Source organism: Hesperophylax consimilis, chromosome 14 (genome assembly GCF_061612785.1).
Source record: "Hesperophylax consimilis isolate HC1 chromosome 14, BYU_Hcon_1.0, whole genome shotgun sequence".
NCBI lineage: Eukaryota > Metazoa > Arthropoda > Insecta > Trichoptera > Limnephilidae > Hesperophylax > Hesperophylax consimilis.
The window spans coordinates 34,492,904-34,507,649 of record NC_142849.1 but is presented as its reverse complement, the minus strand read 5'-3'; the positions used below and the strand labels follow the sequence as shown (position 1 = coordinate 34,507,649).

The following is a 14,746-nucleotide window of genomic DNA, read 5'->3' as shown; positions in this document are numbered from 1 at the left end:
TCAAATTATTACCCATGTATCTAATATTTAAAATTTTAATGAGGTTAAATTCAAAATAATATGTTATTTTTTAAGGTTAAACTCAACGTACGTGATAATCTAAGGGTTCATAGATGGCTTTAACTAAATTATCTTAATAAAATACACTTTATGCTTTAAAATATTAAGACGAATTATTTGTTTGCGCACGTAGGTACACACGCAATACGAATATGAATAAATAGTTTTGTCCTTATAAAAACTCAATTCTTTGGCATTCAAATAAAATATTGTGTCGGTGATTCAATCAAGTACTTTGTTTATATATTAATAAAATAATTAAATTATGGCCAACTATGAACGCGTACCAAGTACGTTGCGTTTAACCTTAAGTTGTGAGTTTGTAAACCTTTTTATTGGCTGTTTAATACACATCTGAACTGTCTTTACATTATTATATACTACTACAGTAATTAAGTTTTCGATTTACTAATTATAAATTACATACTAAATATTATCTTGCTGTGTTTCTTACAATCTATTTTGATTGATTTTATGTATATCCGGAGTGAGTTTTATAACTCATTGGAAATAATGTGTTATTTCAATATTTTAATAGTGGAATACCTTATTGTAAAACCTCAAACTGTAATATTTAATCTTTGAATATAATATTATCAACTCTCCGGGGCTTTACTCTACCACTGAGCTAATCTGACCCAATGCAAAGCCCCGGCAAGCCTGAGGCCCTGGAAGTTCTAGATGCTGTTAATCTGTGCGCTAATGTTGTAGTTAAAAACGTTTAACTAAATTTTCAAACGGTTTTAAGTAAAAACATATTAAACTGAATCCATTTCTAAGAAAATATGTTATTATTCCGATTGTGAGCCTCGGGCAAACCCCCGATAAAGGTGGTTATGTCTACTTGTTCATTCCAGAATGAATGCGAAATACTTATTGTAAGTAATTTAGTCATAAAAGATTATTTTTTCCACCTTTTTTACCGGTGACCGGATAAATCATCAAAATGATAATTCATCACATCTTCAAAAAGTTATATAAAGTCATGGAAAGTGATGAAACAAAAACTTTATTAACTGGGTTATGTAGGTTAGGTTAGGTTAAATTTTTATTTTTTTTCATCGTTTTTAATGAATTTATATCACTTTTTAAAAGTGTGTTGAATAGTCACTGTGTTGAGTTAGCATGGAACCATTTTTACCATTATCATAACATAAAATTTTTCCCTCATATCGGCAAACAAGGTTCAATTCTTAAAAAATAATTTAACTAACAGCCTGGTATTTATAAAAACCCCAACCGGGGTGTAATAATTGCAAGGATGCTTTTCACTAAGGCAACGCTAATATTTACCCATAATAAAGAACCCTACTAAAAATTCCTGTAAATATATTTCTATTTTTATATCATGTCATTTAAAAATGTTAATTTTATTTATTTTTGCATAGGAGCGTGGGTGAAAATAGTCCTAGTAAGGTCAACTTTCTTAAAGTTTACATCGATCATTGTATTTTTATTTTCCAGATTGTTTGTTTTTTTTTTTTATAGTGATCACAGTATAACTTCAGCTGCGGCTGATAGTTAGTTCCCCTTTGTATTTATATTTTATTGAAATAAATTGATGTGAAGACAACTCGAAAAAAGTGTTTTCTGCCATTGGGTGTTTTCGTACAACGATAGTAGATACGCTCCTCTTATCTACAAAAACATACTTTTATTGACGGTTATCTTGAAATAAATATAGTATACTCGCGCAGACCCCTGATAAATCACGGGATATTGTTGTTTAGGATTTGTAAAGCTGAAAGTAAGTGAATAACCGAAGTGAACTAAAGTGAAATGAACAGAGTCGCAACCGACATTAGTATTTTTTAACGTCAATTTTTGCTACACCGAGTGACGCTCGTCGGTTTCAACTTGCAGCGTTCTATTTTTAGCTAACACGAGTAACGCTCGTGAAAGTTATCGATGTATTTTACTCAGTTTGAATTTGCCTGCTGTTGAGATCGGTCATGTTTTTGAGCTGCTTATTTCATTTTTCTTATATTGTTTTCACATTTTATTGAATGTATGAATGCATCGTTTTATTAAAAAAAATTATTTATCATATCGTATAAATTTGATTTTTTTTTTTCAAATAAGATCCCTAATGGAGAGTGATAGTGAATATGAAGATATTGATATTGAACATTCCAAAAGTGATTCTTCTTCGTCAATTTGAAGAAGAAGCACATCCCAGCCGGCCTCTTGATTTAGATTAATGGACAGAGATCGTCATCCCATCAGACACACCAGGATCATCAGCCCCATTTGAATTTACAGAAATATCAAATATAAATGAGGAAATTTTATTATTCAAGGTGGACGACCAAGCACAAATCCAAATGAAAATCCATTGCGCCTGACAGAACGTCACTTTTTAGAGCCAATACCAACAACAGAAAAAAAAACAGCACCCACAAGAAGATGCATCGTGTGCTGCTCGAAAAAAAACGAGTCTGGAAAACGTGTTCGCCGGGAAAGTCGATACTATTGTCCTGATTGTAATTTGGGTCTATGTTTAACACCATGCTTTAAAATCTACCACAATAAATTCAATTATTAGTTTTTCTTAATTTAAATAAATTTACATATGCTTAAATTGTTATATTTTAATTGAAAAATGTATAAACTTTGAATAAAAAATTTAAATACTCTGATTTTTTTAAATAACTTTTATTAAAAAACCCTAGCATTAAGTGGTTTTGACCGCTATCACAACACATTACCTTTACCTAGTACCTTTCTCCATAAAAAACCGCACCGTATGAAATAAAAACAAACGCGGAGAAAAATGAATATTGCTGATTTATTAAAAAACTCTTCAAATTATTCGTGATCCGTTTGAAACAAAACCTCCTAGATCACAAATCCTGTGAACTAGAAGGTTTTGCAGGCGGTATTATAATATTATACTACACTTTAAGTACTTCTTAATTTACGAGGATGGTCTGAAAAGTTTCCGACCTAGCAATGAAACAAGGTTTTTTTTCCTAAGTTTTTTATTTTAAGTATTTTCCTACATAGTCTCCTTGTAACTCTACACTCTTCTCCCAGCGATGCTCCTATCTCTCTAACCTATCCAAATAGTACTCGGCGTTTTTCTCTGCAAAATAATTATTCACAAAGGTGATTGCCTCCTCATTTTTTAGATTAGGAAACAAAAAGAAGTCGCTTGGGGCTAGATCTGGTCAGTAAGGCGGATGGTCAAGCAGTTCAAACCGTAATTCGTGGATTTTCGCCATGGCAACCGCCGAGGTGTGAGACGGCGCGTTGTCTTGGTGAAACAGAATTTTATTTTTCTGCAAATGTGGTTGTTTTTCCGCAATTTCTGACTACAGCTTGTCAAGTTATGATGAGTAGTATACTCCTGTTATAGTTTTTCCCTTTTGAAGATAATCAATTAAGATAACTCCATGAATATCCCAAAAAACAGTCGCCATCACTTTCCCAGCCGAGAAAACAGTTTTTGCTTTTTTTCGAGCCTGTTCCCGCTTTGTAGTCCACTGTTTTGACTGTATTTTTGTTTCGGGCGTATAATGGTGTATCCAAGTTTCATCTACAGTAATAAATCGGCGCCAAACTAGGATTTGTTGCGCCTAAACTGCGCCAACAGAGCGTTGGAAATGTTCATTCGCACACATTTTTGGTCTAACGTGAGCAAACGCGGCACAGCTTTCTCATGTATAAATCTTGATTTAATATGTGACAGACACGTTGTTTGGACATTTCCATAACCTCTGCTATGTCTCTAATTTTAATTCCGCTGTCGTCTAATACTATTTGGTGAAGTTTAGCAATGTTATCGTCAGTAGTTGCAGTTTTTGGACGTCCCAAACGTTCATCGTATCCCAAGCTCCTACGGCCACGTTTAAATTTAGCTGCCCAAAATTTCACTGTGGTAAATGATGGTGCAGAGTCCCCATACACAGAGGCCAACTCATATTTGATTTGCGTAGGCGTATTGCCTTTCAAAAACAAAAAAATAATAACAGCCCGATACTCAATTTTTCCATTTTCACAAAAACACACACATCGACTCACTCAAACGACTGTCATCTAAAAATTGCTCGTCCAAAATGGCTGAAACTTTGGTGAGTAACTGTCAAAAGATGCACAGTTATATTCACTAGCTTTTATTGTCGAGTACCGCCATCTTTGCGTTGAGGTCGGAAACTTTTCAGACCACCCTCGTAGTACGCTTAAACTTTTAAACTCACTAGAACGAAGTCTGTATCGAATTTAACAATTTACACATTTGAGAATCACTGCACTATTACACATAAACACAAAATATCCCAAGGAGAAAGAAAAATAACACGTTTCACGAGTGGCCGGCCAGTTGGGTAATTTAAGAGTGAATTGTCATAATATTTGAACCATAAATAAACATTAATCTTTATTCCTAAGAAGAAAAAAGTACGTATAAAAATAACAAAGTTGACACTCTGTTATGAAAAGATTAAATGTTAATATTATATCATACACATTAATATTTTATTTATTTATTTATTATAAGAACTTGTTGAACATTTATACATATTTTTGATAATTCATCCGCCATGCTAGGGATGTCCCTGTGTTATGGCGGGTGATATTTACAGATTGGATTTATAAAATAAGTTAATTATAAGTTATAAAGTTATGCAATTCAGATTAAAATATAAGTTAATTAGATTATACAATTAGATTATACAATTAAATAATAAGTAAGTAATAAAACTAAACAAATTAAATTAAATTAAAAGTTATTATATTATACAAATTTAATTGCATTACAAATATTAAAATCATGGTTTCTAAATGTATTTATAGTAATAAAGATGGTATTAAATATTAATAATAATTGATAATTAGTTGATAAAATTATAATATAATTTAATTTATGTACCAATTTTTATATATTGTGGTCTCCAAGTGAACTTATCCATTTTGATATTAGTTTTTTAAATTTATGGGGTTGGGTTTCGGTTTTTAAGGTTTCAGGGAGAAGGTTAAATATTTTGGGAGCTAGGTACATGAATTGTCTTCGAGCGGACGTGGTATGTAGTGTAGGTACGTTGTAGTGTCGGTTGGTTATTGTTCTGGTGGTGTAATTGTGGTGTACGAGGGTTTTTTCTTATATTTGTACAAAAAATGCATTAGAGTAAATTTTATGTGGAGTTGCCGTATGTTTAAGACATTGTATTCAGTGAAGAGTCGAGTGGAGGAGTATCTTGTCGGTCGCTTGTTGATAGTACGTATTATCGTTTTTTGGGCTTTTTGTAATGGATCAATAAGATAATGTGCACAACCGCCCCAAATTATGATGCCATATGCTAATTGGGATTGGCAGAGAGCATAGTAGACTGTTTTCATTATTGTAGGAGTAAGGATATTTCTTAATGTTCGAAAAACATAACAGAGCTTGCGAATTCGGGGAGTTAGGCTGGCTAAGTGCTGATCCCAACGAAGATGATGATCAATTAGGACCCCTAGGTATTTTATATGGGATACTTTTTCTAAGTTTGGGCAAGTACAGGAAGAACAAGGTCTTGGACAAGAGTGAATTGTTATTTTCTGATTGTTAGTAGGTTGGGTTGCAACAGATAGACTGAAGGTTAGGAATTTTGTTTTACCAGCGTTGAGTGTCAGGAGATTGTCATCTAACCAATTCTTTACAAGGCCTATGTCGTGTTGAGCTATGTCAAATGCTCCTTTCCAGTTTTTATGACGAGCTATGAGCACAGTGTCATCTGCAAAGGATATTAGTTTTCCGGTTAAGGGTAGGTTACAGAGTTTGTTGATGTAAATGAGGAACAAAATAGGGCCTAGGACACTCCCTTGTGGGACTCCGAATTGAATTGGTAGAGGGTTACTTTCAGCTGTGTTGTTAATTTTTACAGTTTGTGATCTACCAGTTAGGTATGAGGAGAACCAGTTAAGAGTTGAGTCCCGGATGCCTATTTGAGATAGCCTTTCTAGGAGTATGGGATGGGAAATTATATTATATTGCACACATAAATTAATATTATATTACACACATAAATTAATATTATACTATACACATAAAATTAATATTATATTATACACATAAAATTATTACTTTGTTTATATTTTGTACAAATAAATTTCCATGAAAAAAAACCTTATTCTAAATGCCTTTGACGGTTTCGGTGGTCAAGGGGTAAGTCTCTCCACCTGCAATCTCAAGGTCGTGAGTTCACATCCCGACGTGATCAAGTACATTTTATTTGATTATTTATTTATTTTATTCATTTTATTTGTGTTATTTCTCAATTTAATCATATCGGGGTGGTACAGCACTACAAGGATTTGATTTGGAAGAGTTCATCTTTCTTAATGTGATTCTTCCCTTGGAGTAAGAGTAAGGCTTATAAGAAAAATGTGATTAATATATATTATAGGGCAATACTAGAATGGTGCTCTCAGGCAGATACAGTTAATTTAATTTGAGGGTATGTGGAGAAGCGGTAGACTTCTTGTAGTGGGATGATGTTTAATTTATTTTTTGTTTAACAACATTTTTAATTTAAAAATTTAAAAAAATAGTGGATATTATAGACATCTCTGGTCATCTTTGCATAGATTCAGCTTTGCAGGGGCGTGTCAATGAAGATTCAGTTACCTGTAATCATTTAGACAGCAGGATTTATTTGACGAGAGATGCCACCGCTAGTCCAGTTTTTGGTCAATTTTTGTACCATGATTTGCGTTTTGGAGTTTGCTGTCGCAAGAAAGTTATTTTTTTAATCACAATGTGATGATTTGAGTATTCAAATTTTTACTCTCTTGAGAGCTGGTCGTGACATATTCTTCTTTCGTGGTGCAAGTGATAATTTATAGTGCTGATCATCTATCGCTGCCGATTTGGAGAATAACCTTGTGGAAAGGATTTGCAGCCCTCTCAAAACGGATGATATCTTCAGTAAGTCCTCTGTTTTTTTTTAATGTATTTGGATGATTGGATTTATGAATATTCTCTCCCGTACAGAGTGAATTTTGCAATCGACCTTTTTTATACAAGGAATTAATTATTCCTTGATGTTCTGTGTGATTTACAAAACCAGATCATCACCAGTATAAGAGCCTTAAAACGTTATACGTTACCGATTGTTGACTTAGTTTGCCCCATATGAAGGAATCTGTAAACTAATCATTTTGTTCATACTTTTTCAGCTGTCTATATTCCCTCAAGGAAAGGAAAGCGTCTCTTGATGGTGAACGAGTACACTTATGGCTTTCGATCCAGGAATTCCAGTGGTAGAGAAAGGTGGCATTGCTCCATGAGTGGATCAAAACTTTACTGTGTGGCCTACGTTAAAATAAAGAACGATTTAATCCTTGGCATATTCGGGACTCACAGTCACGAGCCACCAAAGTACCACATCACTGGTCATGGAAAATATATCAAACTTTGAATTATGAACAACCAGAAATTGTTTTAATGTTGAGAATTGAAAAAGTTGGCTGTGATAAATGATTTATTATGCGAGTTTAAAGTTAATGACACGTCGGACAAACTTTTCTAATGAATAGAGCGCCAAAGCATGATATTTCTATCATGCTATGTCTGTCCGACGCGTCGCCAGCTCCTTTCGGATCATGAAAGACTTACCTATCGGGCGGTGGGCACCGCTGTCATGCTATTGTGTCACAGGGTGATGTGATGATTAAATAAAACAGTTTAATTGTTTAAATTGCACACTGATTATATATTTAAATGTTTATTTATTTATTTATTTAAATAAATAAATAAATTTAAATGTCTGATCATACCAATATTTTAATTAAGACACTCACCCGAGATCGACCGTGTTATGAGCTACTCTGACTATCTAAACTTGGCTAGGTATTCTTGAAGATGGGAAATCCATGACGGTGAGGAATGCATCGGTGCGATCCGAGGCAAGTCGGATGCCTCTCAACCCTCCTTCGGAATATTCTGCTGCTGCGCGCTGGCCCCCTCGTGTGTTAGGCACCAATCGACATCCGCCCAAAGATTTGCTCGGCGAGATTAACTAAGGCTCGGCCCAGAATATTAATAACATGCCTGTACAAGGCCCAGGATGATGAATTTATAACCGCGACCACGGTCAACCCAGAGATGGCTCCGATTAATTGTCGATTTCAATCTACCGACATGCTGATCAAAATGTCGCCGTTATGGTTTTAAAATGTGAATCACGCACTTTCTCGATAACTCCAATATCATGTTGGATATTTAAAATAACAAACCCATCAGGGTAAAAATCTATCGATTCACGATTGACTGTATTACATTCCGTAATCCGGTTTTTAAATTAATAATGTGTGCGACTGTCGTTACCGAACCGGGGTCCCGCCGGCTCTCTAACAAGAGTGAGGAAACGCCCCCCCCCCCTTTCTCCTGACCGCTCATCTCTGTGTTGCCTGTCAAGAATCATAATTAATTTATTACCCTTTCGAAATTAGCCTACCTGAGCCTACTTGAGTTTATGAAATAATATTTCATAACAGATTAAATATCTCAGAATCGGATGTAGTCATTACACTAAGAAAATCTGGGTATTCCAAAGAATCAACTTCATCTGAAATATTGTAGGTCAACCATATTTTGAGTTTGATCAGGATGAAAAATAAATAAAACGTTCATGCAGAAAGATTTAAATAAAATTGATACATTTCTGCGCGTTTTGCCAATGTCATTCTTTTTTTATTCGGGCGTATGTTTCCAGTTTGAATTTTTATTTCATTACAGAAGAAATAATTATTGGTATCTCTTTCTTTACATTAGCTACACACTGGAAGTCCCGATTAAAATAAAATCCCTCAAGGCCTATGGCATCTTTGGAGATGTTGTGTAGAGTGTCTATTTAGGGAGAGGAAAAGGTATCAGTCGTGGTTAGGAATCTGGTGGGAAATGTGTCTAGGAATGGCGGATGCATGAATCCATCCTTCTACTACAGTGCAAGACGATGGGTCGGGAGAGAGTCCGGCTGGGGAGGTCAACAGGTCTCCCTCAACCTGATCCGACCCGCCACGCAGTACGTAGGTGAACGCGTCCGCCGCCAAGACCTAGGCAAACTTTACCCCATGAACCCGGCACCGTTACTAAGTCACTAAACGTAGCGAACCAATTGGTCTGAGGGCGTTGGTTATCCTTTTAATTGTTCCCGGGCGGTGGTACCCAAATTGAACGTTAATTTAATTTTTTAATCAATTTGTGAGCATCAAGAATCTTCTAAATTGGTCTAAAGATCTACTTATTCTTGTAATCTGAGGACTAGGGTTCAATTTTTATGTTCAAGATTAAAATAGTTGACATGTTAATTTCGGCACATTTATTTTTTTATTTTTTTTTTATTAACAAAATTTTTGATACATATACAATTCAGGTACATACATAGTAATATAGAATGAAAGAGTAACAAAAAAATCCCACAAAGGCGAAGCCTGAGCGTGGGTATTATAGTGTAAGGATAAAACAGTGGTGTTTAAAATATAGTTTTTTTAAACTTGTTAAATGTATCTATAGAGATCAATGTGATTGGTTTTTTTTAGAGAAGTTTCTATTTTTTCTTTTTTTTTTAATTTACAAACATATACACACACACACACACACACACATACACACACACAGACACACGCACACACAGACACACGCACACACACTCACGCACACACACACACACCCACACACACACATAAAACATAGATGCATGTATATATTTCTTTGATTTAAAGAAATTAATCTTTAATTTACAGAAAGACATGTGGTAGTTTAGTTATTTAGAAACAGATGGCTTAAATTATAGATAAAAGTTACTCGCTTCGAAATTATTTCTTATCCAACTTTTAACATTTTTCTTATATAAGTTCAGGTTTTGACACATGTTGATGGAATTGGGTAAAGAATTGAACAATTTTGGGGCAATATAGTTGATGTGCCTTTGGCCCAGCCTAGTTTTGCAGTGAGGGACTGTGAACACGCATGTGGTATGTCTCTGGCTCGAGCGATTTGTGTTTTTGGTGAAATTGATAGGACGCGTAAATATAAATTTGAGACATTGAATACAATAGATCCGTCTTAGTTCCATGATTTCTGTTTCTTGAAATAACTGGTTGGTGGAATATGTCTTGGTCCTTTGGTACATTATTTTAATGATGGATTTCTGAGCGATTTCTAAGGGTTTTACGTGATTATTGTAAGTTCCTCCCCAGGCAATTATTCCATAGGAAATAGATGAAAGCAATGAAACTTCAAACGTTTTAATGGCTAGTCAATTTTATATTTATATCCGGTTATTTTGTTGGTATGGAGTGCTTTGATTGGTCGGCCAACCTAACCAATCAGGGAACTTCTTGTTAGCAGTTTTTTTGTTATTTTTACAATTATTATTGTATTCTGCTTAATTAATGTTATTTTTCTATGTGGTCCGTTGTTAAATTTTAATTAATCGTTTTTCTAAGATTTGATGTGTCAGACTAGAGTTTCAAACCATTGCACTATTTTAAAATGGTCTCATCCCACGTAGTCACGTACGTAATTATAAGACGTAAGATTAGAGATCTCTTATTGTCCAATGCCACTGAATGTTTAGCCGTATTCACATGCAATTAAACTAAATGGTAAAAGTTAGCACAGAGAATTGTTATTTTTGAGTTCATATAAAAACTATCTATGCAAGCATCCAGATATTTTGTTTTTACTTTTCCCTTTCCTTTCGATACGTGTTCTTTTCTACAAGAGAGTTGAATAAATTTAAGCTTGTCTATGGCTAGCTTTAGACTTGTAAGTTTTTTCGTAAATTTACGACTTCTAGCCAATGGGCATATTGCATTTTGAAAATCCAATACGCCCATTGGCTAGAAGTCGTAAATTTACGAAAAAACTTACAAGTCTAAAGCTAGCCTATTGAAAACTGTTTGTTTTTCAAACTGGTTTAGAAAGTAGTAATGTCGATTGTGTATCGATGTAAGAAATTATTTTCCTTCTTTTTTAATAATACTCTTTCTGTTCTTGCCTTTTGCAGTTTCATTTACGTCTTACGGGCTTAACACTTTAGCTGCATCGGAACCGGCCATCAGAGATAGTGCGAGACAGGCCCAAAAAGAATTTGCAACTACGATTCCATCAGAATGCGAAGACGTAACCGTGAGATACATTCCATCTAAACATGGCAAGAAACTCCTGCTGTACAAGAAACACACATATTGCTATAACTCGACGTATGTACACAGGGGAGAAAGGTGGCAGTGTTCCGTGAGAACGCCCAAAATGAAATGCCTGGCATATGTTCGGATGCAGCACGGCTTAGTTGTTGAAGTAATTGGCGACCATATTCATTCTCCACGAAAAGTGGACCTCTCCAAGTCTGGCGGCTATATTTCCTTATAATATTATGTTAATACCATTCATGTTTGATTATGTTACCTTATAATATGATTTAAGATTCATTAATTAAAGGTAAATAAATAGTATTATGAAATAAATTATTATAAGCAATAATTAGTCGCCTGTAATATCAATACAAAATGAAAATATCTCCCGATTTAAAGTAAAATGCCGCTGATGGGAATTGAACCCGCGCCTTCTGATGTCCGGTCAGACGCTCTGGACCACTGAGCCACGTCAGTTTATTTCCAACCCGCCAAATAATTCAATACGTATTAGTACTTCCATCGGGAGATATTTTCAATTTGTATTGATATTACTAATAATAATTACTATATTATTAATAATAATAATAATAATTGGATGACTTGTATAGCGCTGTTTTTGTGCAAAATCACCTCAAGGGCACTGTACAAACTTATAATACATTTCTACGGTGATCTATGTTATTACTAACTATTTATGGAGATAATATACAGTACAATATGTACTTACCTGGTAGGTCACTTGAGATAAACACTTAATTAACATTATCTAATTGTTTATTAGCGAAATTTAGATACAGGGTTGAGGACATAATTGGAAAATTGGATATAACTATTGCTATAAATTAACTATAAATATAATTATTGCTTATAATAATTTATTATCCTTTGTGCTATGCATAAAAACCTTGTCTTGTAAACATTAGTTTATCATTAAAAAAATAGTATTATTTAGTTCGATTTTTGGGGTTTTGTACCGTGTTTGTGCTTGCTCCATCAACATAAACGTTTCGGATAGCCTTGCAGCTTCCATACACTGTGGTCCGACACTGACCCCATTTATAACGTTTCCTTCTTTTTATGATATTGTGTCATTGTTCTCCTTTGTTTTCCATTGCGATTATGAATTGTAATTATATTTTTTATTTTCTAAAAATCTTAGAATTAGTAAAGTACATTTTTTGTGTTTGACTGTGTTTATTTATTTGCTCTTTTTACTGAAACCTTTTTAAAGGTTCTTATTCTTTTCTCGTAAATATATTTAAAAAATCTTGTTTGTTTTCCGTCTTTAATGTGTAGTGTTATTATTTGGTGCAGTTACTAATATTTGTTAAAGCGGCCGCTACACTACTCGCTTCGACGCTTCGACGAAGTCCTCGACGAAGTTAGCCGAAGTTCGAAGTGCGTGCCCACACACTCGTGCAACTTCGCGAGTAACTCAGTCCAACCAGTCAGTGATTGGTTTATTTATGCCGTGACGCTTCGAGTCCTTAGACTCGGGCGCATTTACCGACAACAATCGGAAGTCGGGCGAAGCGAAGCGAAGTTGCCCGAAGCGAAGCAAAGTTCGTGCCCACACTATCGTATTCGGTCAACTTCGATCAACTTCGCGAGTAGTGTAGCTGGGCTATAAGAGTTAGTCATAGATGGCGGTGCATGCACTGTAGGGGCCCGAATGGTTCCGACTGCACCCGAAGTGTGGCCGATTGATAGACCGTGAGCTCATTTGTATTTCTTTGCTCCAGCAGAATAACTTATAGACTCAAACAGAGCGGACGTGTGTTAAGTAAGACTTTTATTGTAATTATCTACGATAATAAACTTCTTGTAATCTTGAACGAACGAAGCAATTATTGGAGACTCCCGTACTCAATATATTTAATACCGAATGAGAATATTTATACTGGTAATTACACACATTATAATGTGCAATATCAATTTATAGAACACTAAACTTTAGGTACTTTATTCTATGTCTCGTATAATATATAATATTAATGAGAATTATAAAACAATGTTTTCTCCTATTTTTTAGAAAAATTTCCGCAAGTTCCCAAACTAAGTACTCGTGTAAAAGAACTAATAGCTGGAAACATAAAAGATGAGCTTGAACACAAAAAAAGGAAAATTTGCGGATTTTGTTCCTATAAAAAACGTCGCATGACAACATCAAAATGTGCAATATGTCTTAAAAGTATCTGCGGAGAACACAAGGTAGGAATATGTGTCAAGTGTTCCAGAAATTAATATTATTTATTCTTTGAAGTTAATTATAGTGAACGAGAGAAAATAACCTTTTTTTCGTTTATTATCGTTTATTATATGAAGTTTAAGCCTGTATGTAATTTATTTTTTAAATAAAGACTATGAACTACGTATATGTATTTTTTTCCTCTAGGTTCTTATTTAAAGTTTTTTTTAAATAAAACTAAACGCAAGTTTGAAATCTTCTGTAATGTTCAAGCGGCAGACATACAGCTTCAAGACAAAATATGTACATAACCGGAGCGGGTGCAAAGATATGAGTCTGCTTCAGAAATCATGACAAAAAAGCCTGCCTTGCCTACGTCGTTAGGCGAAATAACGATACTGTACTGGAATCTTACGTCATCGACTTTTACCCCGCGCATCGCTCCTGTAAATCGAAAGTTGGAGAATATTTCAAAATACTCTGAAAATATCTGAATTAGGCCCTTCATGCATAGAGATACTTACTAGCAATGCGACTGCGACGCAACCACAAGCAGACAACCGATATGCTACTCTTTGAAGCTGGTTTCCGTACACGGCGCTACCCGAATTATACTTAACTTGATCACTTTTTCAAGTGCACCCGTGGAATTAATACTAGCTTTATATTTAAAAGTTCTGCAGAATAAATCGGACCACGGAAGGCGTAGGGCGTGATTTATCCCGTTCCCGAACTCCCGGCGGATTAAACCATTTAAATCAATTTTTATTTTATTTTTCAGCTGTGTTTCTACCATCTCGGCGGGGGGGAAAGAAGTTGCTCTTCTTTAACCAGTATACCTACGGCTACAACAGTAAATACGCGTGCGGTGCAGAGAGGTGGACATGCTCCAAGAGAAAGACTACAGCCTGTCCTACGGCGTGTAGTGCCTATGTTAGGATGAAGAACAACAGAGTCCTAATCGAGTTCGGGACCCACAACCACACTCCCTGCGAATACTACGTCACGAAATGCGGAAAGTATATATTTACAAAAGGTGAAAAAAGAAGTAACTCGATATTTGTAGATAATATTATGGTCGAATAATACTCGTAAGTGCTTAATCGTTTTTTTTTAAGTCGTAAGTTTGGATGAACACTTTGGGTTTTTGAAGCGAGCACCAGTAAGTCGTCGTATGAACAAATATTACGTGTATGTTTGAAAATGATATATTTTTTGTCCTTTTTTATAAATGTAACATCTATAGATGGTACTATAATTCGCCAGCCGCCGATAAGAGCCAGCGTTGCCAGATTTTTATTTTACTTATTCGGGATTTTTACCGTGTGAAATTTAAAAATAATGGGGCTAAGGAGCAAAAGTGAGACAGCCTAA

General features: G+C 34.8%; 1 protein-coding gene across 2 annotated transcripts in view; it reads left to right on the top strand.

Moving 5' to 3' along the window:
- Positions 1–14,473, top strand: part of LOC149418217 (uncharacterized) — a 598,424-nt gene extending 583,951 nt beyond the window's left edge. The window contains exon 5 of one of the 2 annotated variants that reach the window (XM_089639758.1): positions 14,154–14,473. In XM_089639758.1, coding sequence (XP_089495884.1) covers positions 14,154–14,458 — 305 coding nt within the window. In that variant the 3' untranslated portion in view covers positions 14,459–14,473. Of the gene's footprint in view, positions 1–11,054; positions 11,435–14,153 lie in introns of those variants that run through there. The other variant, XM_089639755.1, reaches the window with a different exon arrangement.
- The last annotated feature ends 273 nt before the right edge of the window (positions 14,474–14,746 follow it).